Source organism: Phodopus roborovskii, unplaced genomic scaffold (assembly GCF_943737965.1).
Source record: "Phodopus roborovskii unplaced genomic scaffold, PHOROB, whole genome shotgun sequence".
In the NCBI taxonomy this organism is placed as follows: Eukaryota; Metazoa; Chordata; class Mammalia; order Rodentia; family Cricetidae; genus Phodopus; species Phodopus roborovskii.
The window spans coordinates 1-10,995 of NW_026126159.1; the positions used below are offsets into that span (position 1 = coordinate 1).

Genomic DNA, 10,995 nt, shown 5'->3' on the forward strand with positions numbered 1-10,995 from the left:
TACACTCACATCTATACCACTCTATAAGTGATAAGACACAGAGTGTGTGTTGGGGGTTGACAGAGAATCTTCAAAAATTAACCAACTCCTGAGTTGGCGTATCATCCAAACCTATTCAAATGAAATGGGTTTGAGTTGGGGGGGTGCCTAAAAATCATGACTCATCTATTCACCTTCTGAACTGTGATGGGTTTCAGAGTCACATATAGCGAGGAATTAATCCAAACATGGTTCTTAACCTATACCTAAGGGCTGACATATAGTAACCCTGCAGCAAGATGTCTGGTGATAGAATAAAAATGGTGTCTACTATCAGCCCAATGCCTGGTAATCAGTAGGCCCATAACAAATTTCAGTTGTGAATATAATTAACAATGACACACATATATGCCATACCAATTGGCAGTGGCATGCACCTTTAATCCCAGCACTCAGGAAGCAGAAGCAGGTGGATCTCCATGAGTTGGAGGCCAGTCTGGTCTACAGAGTGAGTTCCAGGATAGCCAGGGCTACACACACAGAAACCCTGTCTCGAAAAACAAAACAAAACAAAACAAAACAAAACAAAACAAAAAGCACAAAAACCAGCACAGTGAAACCAAAATAGGTGTCAGGTATGATTGTCCCTATTGCTATTGCTAATAAAATACATACTATCAGCAGTGGGCACAATACTCAAAAGACTTAAACACTAATGATATGGGTTTGCCCAAAACTCTAGATTTATACCCTAGCACCCCCCCCCCAAAAAAAAAGATCATTATTAGGCACAAAGTCTATGGCTGGCCTGAAGTAGTCTACAATAGATGTCAGTTATCCATACAATAATATGATATAATAATATGGCAGATTTTATTATTATTGGCAATAATGTATAACTAACAGCTAGTAATACAGTAAACCTACTTGATAGATGATCATTTTAGAGTTTTAGCATAACATGTGCCAGGCACTTAGGTAGATGAAAATAAACATTAATAGGTTATCATGTCCATCACCACAGTACATCTGCTGGGTTAAACTATAAGGTACTAACACCTTGCCACTGTATTTGAAACATAGCAGACTGCAGAATATATCATTCTTATTAAATAAATACTGGCTTAGTGGGGTAGTGCACACCTTTAATCCCAGTATTAAGGAGGCAGAAACAGGCAGATCTTTGGGAATGCAAAGTCAGCCTGATCTACAGAATGAGTTCCTGGCCTGCCAGAACTAGAGTAGGACCATGCCTCAAACATTAATTAAATACCAAGTAGTCACCCCGTTGGATTTATTTTCGTTATTTTATTTTTTATTTTTCCTTTTGGTTTTTCGACACAGGGTTTCTCTGTGTAGCTTTGAACCTTGGCCTAGAACTCACTCTGTAAACCAGGCTGGCCTCACACCCAGAGATCCCCCTGCCTCAGCCTCGGGAGTGCTGGGATTACAGGTGTCCACCACCACCACGACCGCTGCCTGGCTAACTTTATTTTTTGAAGACTGGGTCTCGGCCAATTTGCCACAGCTGGCCTTGATCTCCTGAGCTCAAGCCATTTTCGTATCTTGTCCTCCTAAGTAAGTGATCCTATTGGTACATGCCACCGTGCCCATTTGATTCATGAATTAAATTAAACTCTATCTTCCAGCCTTACACGTCACACAGTACTTAGCAAGCAGTAGTAATGGGTATCAGAAATTATACTGACATTGAGCTGCCTTACAGGCCATACGAGGTATCAAATATCAACAATAAAGCCTATCAAGGAAATATACCTCAATAGTAGAATACATCCAAGAGCCTGGGTTTGAACCCAGCAACGCAAAGGGGAAACGGTGTGTACTTTGGGGCTGAGTATCTGCTTATCATGCACCTGGGTACGACGGGGGTGAGGGGTGGGGAGAAGGGGGAGCTACAGAACAGAATAAGAGACGTCTGTTAACACTGGCACACGGCAGATCCATATGCTATTGCTATTAGCTTTCTCACCGGGCTCCAGATGTTTGAGGATGCCCCTCTTCGCCAAGCGGGTCTGCAGTGCAACAGGGAGCGGCATTGTGGGTTGCTGACCAGACCTAGGAACCGACAGACAGTAGTGAAGGCCAGATACGATAAACATTTCAATCAGGATATCCAGTAACCACGTACCACACTACAGCGTGAGCTCATTTGACCCCCACCTACCTAACTACACCAGCAACTGGAAGGACAGAACAAAATTGCGTGCTAAAAGACGAAAGAGGTGCGTGGCAGTACGTTGAGAACTAGTACCACCAGAACGCCCCTGACCGGGGCACTGGGAACCGGAAGCGCCAAAGACCCAGTTCCTCTCCAGGCCAAGGCTCCACCCATCGCCGGAGGGAACAAGCGGAGCACACCCGCAACCCAGAAATGGGATCACCCAACGTTCCTCTAAATCAGCACTGTGGGAGGAACCAAGGCGCTGGGATGGGGGTGCTAACATGCCAGCACCATCGGCAGCTTTAAAAGAAAGCTTCCACCCCGGCGTTAGCAGTACAGCTATGCGGATAACCAAAGTCTGTCACCCTGCCCTCCTTTCCCTCTTTGTCACTCTGCTTACCAATATCGAAGAGCTCTTCTTTTAAAGCACAAACCGCTCCCCACTCTCCTCAGACGCAGTTAACTCGCTTGCAGTGAACGGCCAACCTGGCTGGCCAATAAGAGTGCGCCTTTGGCCTTACGTAAGCAAGGAAAGCCAATTGTTTCCTTGGCCTACGTACGACGCCTCCGCTCTTGTGGGCGTTTCTGGGCGGGGGGGGAGTGGCTCGCCCGTGCGACCGTCTGCTCCAGGCCAGACGCTGGCGCCATGGAGGAGTACGCTCGCGAACCTTGGTACGGCGATGGGCAAAGGCTTCGGGACAGTCCCTGAGACACTCAGGCCAACCATGGGAGGCGGGCGGGGAAGGCGACGGCTACACTGTCAAGTCCCTGACGCGGGAGGCTTAGAAACGTCACCGCCTCAGCGCGTCCGGCATGGCTCCTCCCACTCAGACTTCGTTAAAAACCGCCACTGTGGAGTATCCCTGCTGTAGGTGCGGTGTAGGACAAACCACCCCACTGTTCCCCTGACTCTTCTCCTGGAGCCTTTTTGCGAGCCAAAAGAGAGACGCTGGGAAAATCCATTCCGGCTGCGGGGGAGGAGAGGCGTGGTGCCAACACCCACAGGGTTTCCTCGCGTGGCTTTTTCCAGACTAGTTTTTGACTCCGGTTAGGGCATGTATGAATCCACTGTAGGCTAAGAGGTGGGGCCTGGAGCTTCCTCACGGTTTTTTATTTTTCCGTTTTAAAATTTAAAATACACTGTACAGGGGCTTCCTTGGACATGCCCTCCCCCCTTTCGGGGAACAGAGTGCCACCCTGTTCAGCTTCACTTAAATAACATTAGGTAGTTACTACTGTTGCAGCCTGCCAACTCTTTGTACATGTCAATCCATTTGATTTTTGACAGCAACAAAACAATTGGATTGATGCTCAGTTGTAATTGAGAGCACTGCTCTTCCAGTAATAAGCCCAGCATTTGGAAGGCTATGTAGTGAGACACCTCCCCCACTCTCAAAAAGAAAAAAAAAAATGTTTCCCCGCTTTTGCACCACAGATTGTAAATCCAAGTATTTAGGTTTTTTGAGACAAGATCTCACTATGTAGCTCTGGCTGGCCTGGAGCTCTGAGTAGGCTGATCTCAAACACGAAGATCTACCTGCCTCTTCGTGCAGAGTGTTCCAGAGTGCTGGGATTAAAGGGGTGTGCCACCACACTCAGAGCAGAAATTTTCTCTTCTCTTTCTTTTTCTGTTTTTTTGTTTTTCAAGACAAGAGTTTCTCTGTATAGCCCTGGCTGTCCTAGCACTCATTCTGTAGACCAGGCTGGCCAAGAACTCAGATCTGCCTGTCTCTGCCTCCCAAGTACTGGGATTAAAGGCGTGTACCACTACTGCCCATCTCTGCAAACATTCTTTTTGGGGCATGGTCTCCATTTATAGCCCAAGTTGGACTCCAACTTGTGATCTTCCTGCCTCATCTTCCCAAGCATTGTGCCTACAGGTATGTAGAACCATGCCTGGCTTTCCTTTCTGGCATTATGGGTCATATTAAAAACTGACAGACCTGCTGGGCATTGGTGGCGCACACCTTTAATTCCAACACTCAGGAGGCCGAGACAGGCAGATCTCTGTGAGTTTGAGGCCAGCCTGGTCTACAGAGCTAGTTCCAGGACAGCCTACACAGAGAAACCCTAACCCTATCTCAAAAAACAAAACAAAAAAACAGACAGAACTGATTTGTTTTTATCTGAGGTGTTTCTTATCACTCATGAACTTCCTATTTTGGTTCTCCAAGTTCCAAAGAGTCCAGGCTTGGCAGGACAGGGTCTCGCATTAACTCTGTCTTTTCCTTCCTGCTTGCAGCCCATGGCGAATTGTGGATGATTGCGGCGGAGCGTTCACTATGGGTGTCATTGGTGGTGGAGTCTTCCAGGCTATCAAGGGCTTCCGCAATGCCCCCGTTGTGAGTTGGGCCTTCCTCAGTGGTGTGGGAGTCTGCAGTCTTGCTGACAGACTACTGCTGAACACACATTCATTCTGTTGCTTGTTCACCTACTAAGTGTTGGGCTTGGCTCCTGGACCTATGATTTGAGGGACACTGTTCTTCAGCTATGTAGCTGGAGCTCTATGGAAGTTACTGTACTGTCAGAAACAGTCTTAGAGACTAGAAGTGTATGTCGGTGGAGTTTTTTGTAGGGACTGTGATCAGTTCTGTTTCACCAACTGATTCCCAAATAACCACTCAGAGACTTGTTATTAATTATAAATGCTCAGGCATGTTACTAACTAGCTCTTATAACTTAAATGAACCCATTTCTATTAATCTGTGGCTTTTACCTCTCCTGCATGTCCTGCTCCTTCTCTGACTGGCTGGTGATTCCTCTCACTCCACCCTCCTTCCCAGCATTCTCTCTGTCCTGAAAATCCTGCCCAGCCATAGTCCAATCAGCTTTTTATTGACATTGAGAGTAATAATATTCATAATGTACAAAGATGTTCCACAGCAAGTATATAGCTCAGTGGTAGAGTAGTTGGCTCATTCCTCACCATCAGAATAAAAAGAAACAAGTTAGTATCAAATCTTAAATGTGTATGCAACATAGATTTTACCCCAAAACAGGCTCTGGGTTAAAATCCTCTATATAGAAAAAAATGACAGTAATTTGACAAAGAGAACAACCTTTAAATTGAATGGGGCCCTTTTGATATAATTCTACCTCTTCCCCTGAGACTTCCTACCCTTGGAGATCTTATTAGATGTCACTGTTTTAAAAGCAAATTATGAGCAAATTAAAGGTGGTGCACACCTTTAATTTCAGCACTTGGGAGGTAGAGGTAGGTAGATCAGTGTGTTTGAGGTCAGCCTAGTCTACTCAGACTTCCATGCCAGCTCTGCGTGTGTTGGCACATGCCTTTAATCCCAGCACTCGGGAGGCAAAGGCAGACAGATGTTCGAGGCCAGCCTGATTTACAGAGCTACACAGAAGAACCGTGTCTCAAAAAAACAACAACAAAAAAGCAATTATGGGGAGGGGCTGGAGATAAGGTTCAGTAGCTAAGAGCACTTGGCATGAGGACCTGAGTTTGAGTCCTCAGCATCTATGTAAAAAGTCAGGCATGGCTGCCTATGCCTATAACCCCAACATAGGGGATGGAGCATGAGACAGGCATATCTCAAGAGCTTGATTCAGCCTAGCTGGAAGTGGAGCTTCTGGTTCTGTGAGAGACCCTGTCTCAAGACAAAAAGCAATAGAAGACCCCTAATGTACTGCTCTGACCTCCACATGTTCACACTCCTCCCCATTCATGTCTATATAACACACATACATACACACACACACACACACACACACACACACACACACACACCCCTTTGCTTGTTTTTTGAGACAGGGTTTCTCTGTGTAACAGCCCTGGCTGTCCCAGAGCTCACTCTGTAGACCAAGCTGGCCTCAAACTCAGAGAGATCCTCCTGCCTTTGCCTCCCAAGTACTGGGACTAATGCACCACCACTACCTAACATAACTGTTATTTTTTGTTTTTGCAAACCTCATACCTAAAGATTACCTTGAACCTTGGAGACAACTGGGCCTAGACTATTGAGACTCTTAAAGGTGGGCAGGGTTCCTGTTCCTCTATGAAATAGGTGTGAGCCTTTTGGGAATATATTAGTTACTTTTCTGTTATAGTAAAAGCTATGACCAAGACAATTTATAGAAGAAAGTATATTTGGGCTTAGAGCTCCAGAAGGATAAGAGTCCATCAGGATGGGGATGCTTGGCAACAAGGAGCATGGCTGCCTAAGCAAGATGCTAAGAGCTCACATCCTCAATGGCAGTTGTGAAGCAGAGAGACTAAACTGAAAATAGGCAAGGTTTTGAGGCAGTACTGCTCAATCTTCCTAATGCTGGGACCCTTTAATGCAGTTCTCGTGTTGTGATGACCCCCCCACCATAAAATTATTTCATTGCTGCTTCATAACTATAATTTTGCTAGTTATGAATCATACTGTAAATGTTTTCTGATGGTCTTAGGCCACCCCTGTGGACCCCAAAGGTGTTACAAGCCAGAGATTGAGAGCCATGGCTCTGTCATACCTTTTGCTGTCTGAAGGTGTCTTGCTTCCTTGCTTATGACCTGTCTCTGCCACGTCTGTGTGCACTCACTCTGAGAGGGCTGGGACCTTGTTCCTTGTTGTACTCCTGCATATAGGATGAAGCCTGGCACACAGGACCTGATGACTGCCTATTGAATGAATGAGTGAAGAAATTAGTAAAGCTTAGCAACCCCTTTCTTTGTTGAATTTATTCCCTATTCTCCCGGTTCTCTGGCTGCTGCTATGCTTCTAATGGCTTTCCCATGCCTTCTTCTCTGTTGCAACCCTGGGCCTTGCTAATTCTAGGCAAGTGCTTTACCACTAAGCATCCCAGTGCCCCCCTCTTCTATAGGCTACAAACCCTGCCTTGCTAGTGGTCTTACCTCTACCCTGACACCTTTCCTTGCTTTCTCCAGGGAATGCGACACCGCTTCAGAGGTAGTATCAATGCTGTGAGGATTCGAGCACCCCAGATTGGAGGTGAGGAGATTGGGGAACATAAAGACATATTAGCAACTTGAAGGTAGTTGATACTTTGAGGCTATAGACTATGAGTTAGAGGTCTAGATTTTTTCCTTTCTTTTTCTCTTTCTTTCTTTTTTTTTTTTTTTTTTTTTTTTTTTTTTTTAGAGACAAGGTTTCTCTGTGTACCTTTGTAGACCAGGCTGGCCTCAAACTCACAGACATCCACCTGCCTTTGCCTCCCTGGCTCTTCAGTGTTAGCTGACCGCTAGTCACATACTTCCTCCAAACCTCATCTGATAATGATAGTGTTGATGCCCAATAGATAGTTTTGAAATTAACTCACATAGTATTTAATAAGCACTAGTTACTATGCTGAGCCTTTTGATAATATTAACTAATTTTAAGTTGCAAAAGTCAACTAACACTCAAATAAGTACTAGAGCACAGTAAGCCCTGAATAAACATTTTAACTACAGGTTGAATATTCCTATCCAAAATGCTTGAGACCAGAAGTGTTTCACATTTCAGAAGATTTTGGATTTTTTAGTATTTGCATATGCATAATAAGATATTTTAGAAATGAGACCCGAGTCTAAACACAAAATTCACTGGTGTTTTGTATACACCTTACTTACATATCTTAAATATCTTTGTTTTTCGAAACAGGTCTCTATAGCCCAGGCTAGCTTCAAACTCAAGACAACCCTTTCACCTCAAGCCTCTCAGGTGCTAAAATTACAGATGTGGGCTATGCCCAGCTCTTTTTAAAATTAATTTACTTATTTTGAGATACTTGAACCGATGACCTTCACCAGCATGTTAGGTAAACACTCTACCACCAATTTTGTCCCTAGCCTCAAACTGCTATTTTATACAATATAAACATATATGTAGGGGCTAGAGAGATGGCTCAGGTTAAGAGCACTGGCTGCTCTTCCAGAGGTCCTGAGTTCAATTCCCAGCAACCACATGGTGGCTCACAACCATCTATAAAAAATATAAATAAAAGTAAAAAACATGTGTATATGTTTTTTTGTTTTGTTTTATAATAGGGATAGATTGAGCATGCTAAGCAAGTACTTTATCACTAAAACAGGTTCCTGGCACTATATATTTCTTTTTTAATGGATAGTTTAGTTTGTAGAGTACTTACCTAGTTTATTCCCCAGCTCTGCATAAAAAACTGGGTATATTGGTGCCCACTTATAATCCTGGCATTTGAGAGATAGAGACAGAATGATCAAAACTTCATGATTATCCTTGGCTACATAACAAATTTTGAGGCCAGCCTTGACTACATAAGATACTGTCCCAAAAAAGCAGGAAAGATGGGGGGATGTCTCAGGGCTGAGGATGCAGCCCAGTGATGAAATACTTGACTGATATGCCTGAAACCCTCAGTTCCATTCCCCACTACCACAAACAAAACAAAACAAACAAATAGAGGGACATGTATGTATTTATTTATTTATTTATTTATTTATTTTTGCTTTTCAAGGCAGGGTTTCTCAGTAGCCATGGGGCCAGTCACTCTGTAGATCAGGCTGTAGAGGGGTCTTTCTTTGTTGTCCAGACTGGTCTGTAACTTCGGCTCCAGTGAATGATCTTGCATTCTATAGCTCCTTGGCATCCCATGTAGCTATAACTGCAGCTTAATACTTCATGCTTTGTTTGTGGTTTGCTCTTTTGAGACAGGGTTTCTCTGTGTAGCCCTGACTGTCCTGAAGTCAGGACAGTCTGTAAACCAGGCTGGCCTTGAACTCAGATATCAGCCTGCCTCTGCCTCACAAGTGCTGGGATTAAAGGCTTGTGACACCACCAGCCAGCATTCTCCTGCATTTTTACTGTTTCATGTCACATGAGGTCAGCTGTGGAATTTTCTGTTACTGGTATCATGACCAAAAAGTTACAGGTTTCCTTCTTCCTGAAGTCAAAACCAGAATTCCAACTCCATGTGATACTTAAAGGGTGGAAGTTGCTTTATTGAAAACTATATGAAAGGTTAATCTGATTGTATCCATTTGTCAACTAAAAATGAGAGGATTTTAATGATAACTACAGACCTTATTAAATGGTCAGTAGGAAAGATGGAGTGTTCCATAGGGGTCTCCACCTGTCTATATCTGGACTTTCTTCCTTGTTATATTGGTGCTGAGGTTATAACTAACTCATGGCTAACTAACTCATGTGATTCTCCCAACCCACTTTTTTTTTTAGACAGGCCTTTAGTCCAGGGTGTCTAACTCTGTAGGCCTCCTAAGTGCTGGGATTATACCAGTCATGGGTGTGTGTGTGTCTGTCTGTCTGTCTGTGCGTCTCTCTCTGCGTGTGTGTTTTCTGGGAATTATCCTAGGCAAACACTAGCATGAACCCACATGTGTAGTCCCAGCAACCTCTTTCTTGGTCAGTTTTCAGACCTTGAATGTTCCCAGATGTTGAGATATACAGAGTCTCAGAATTTCTGTGAATCACTGATTAGGGTTCTGTCCCCTTACAGGTAGCTTTGCAGTGTGGGGAGGCCTGTTTTCCACCATTGACTGTGGCCTCGTAAGGCTTCGAGGCAAGGAAGACCCCTGGAACTCCATCACCAGCGGAGCGTTGACTGGAGCAGTGCTGGCTGCACGGAGTAAGTGCCTCTAACCCCTAACCCCAGTCCTTTCCCTGTTCTGCCTGCCCTTCCTCAGCTCTGTCTCTTTCTGTCTCCCAGGTGGTCCGCTGGCCATGGTGGGCTCTGCGATGATGGGGGGCATCCTGTTGGCCCTCATCGAGGGTGTTGGCATCCTTCTCACTCGCTATACTGCCCAGCAGTTCCGAAATGGTGAGGACCTGGAGGGCAATGATGAGGGAGAGTCAGGAAGCACTATCAGCCTTCTCCACTCTTCCTCACCTCCTTATCTCATTCTCCCTTCTCCAGCACCCCCATTCTTGGAGGACCCCAACCAGCTAACCCCTAAAGAGGGAGCTCCGGCCCCAGGTTATCCCAACTACCAGCAGTACCACTGAGGAAGCTGATGCCTGCCCCTGCCACCGTGGAGTTACTCCTCAGTTTCCTCCCGGATGATCTACCTCCAAGGGAGGACTGGCTCCTACATAACCCTAACCCTCCAGAGAGGGCCTCTATTCGACTCCCTTGTTCTGTGGTAGGGGTGGTGGGGGCACCCCAGCAGCCTTGTCACATGGGTCCCGTTTTTGTCTCAGGGCACCCCAGCCTCACACATGTAACAGTGTCGCATCCCAGATCCTCCGTGTGGCACCCTGATGAACGTTTAAAGCCCGTTTTGAAATGTCTGTGTATGCACTCCTTAGTCATCCAGACGACCCCCTCCTCAGGAGAAGGGGCTTGGGATTCTAGGACTTGACATCCTACAGTGAACAGACGGGTTCTGGTACGGAGTTTTTGCAGGGTAGTGGGAGAATGAAGCAAGATCTCACTTGAACTGGTGTGATGCTACTGCACCCAGCTTCCAGTAAAGGGTTACAGAATGAATGAGCAAGGAAGGTAAGATATATAAGGTATGAATTAGGAGTCAGGCAGTGGTAGCACTCACCTTTAATCCCAGCACTCCAGAGGCAGAGGCAGGCAGATCTCTGTGAGTTTGAGGCCAGCCTGGTCTACAGAGCCAGTTCCAGGACAGCCGAAGCTGTTACACAGAGAAACCTTATCTTGAAAAATGACAACAAAAAATATTAATTAGGCACATGATTAAGCATGGTTAGGGGCCAAATGATATATCTAGCAAACAGGAGCAGATTTGGTGAAGAAAACTCAGGAACTCAGGGATTGCTGGGTGCATAGATGCCGTGCACAAGTACTCCCAAATCTTAACCCCCCCTTGCACAGGCTCCCTTGTAGAGACTGGGACACTAGCCTAAAACAAAGCCTTTTCTGAAAAC

At 45.4% G+C, this 10,995-nt stretch overlaps 1 protein-coding gene across 1 annotated transcript; it reads left to right on the forward strand.

Moving 5' to 3' along the window:
* The first annotated feature begins 2,678 nt into the window (after positions 1–2,678).
* Timm17b (translocase of inner mitochondrial membrane 17B) lies at positions 2,679–10,389 on the forward strand. The gene is made up of 6 exons (XM_051179555.1): positions 2,679–2,833; positions 4,404–4,503; positions 7,053–7,116; positions 9,599–9,727; positions 9,809–9,919; positions 10,016–10,389. The coding sequence occupies exons 1-6, from the start codon at positions 2,808–2,810 to the stop codon at positions 10,102–10,104; spliced, it is 519 nt and encodes a 172-aa protein (XP_051035512.1). The 5' UTR covers positions 2,679–2,807; the 3' UTR covers positions 10,105–10,389.
* The last annotated feature ends 606 nt before the right edge of the window (positions 10,390–10,995 follow it).

Bases quoted from the DNA above. Each gene is read 5' to 3' on its own strand.
- Timm17b (XM_051179555.1), top strand. From the start codon at position 2,808: ATGGAGGAGTACGCTCGCGAACCTTG. The intron at 2,834-4,403 runs GTACGGCGATGG...TCCTGCTTGCAG, and splicing joins GAGTACGCTCGCGAACCTTG to CCCATGGCGAATTGTGGATG. The intron at 7,117-9,598 runs GTGAGGAGATTG...GTCCCCTTACAG, and splicing joins TCGAGCACCCCAGATTGGAG to GTAGCTTTGCAGTGTGGGGA.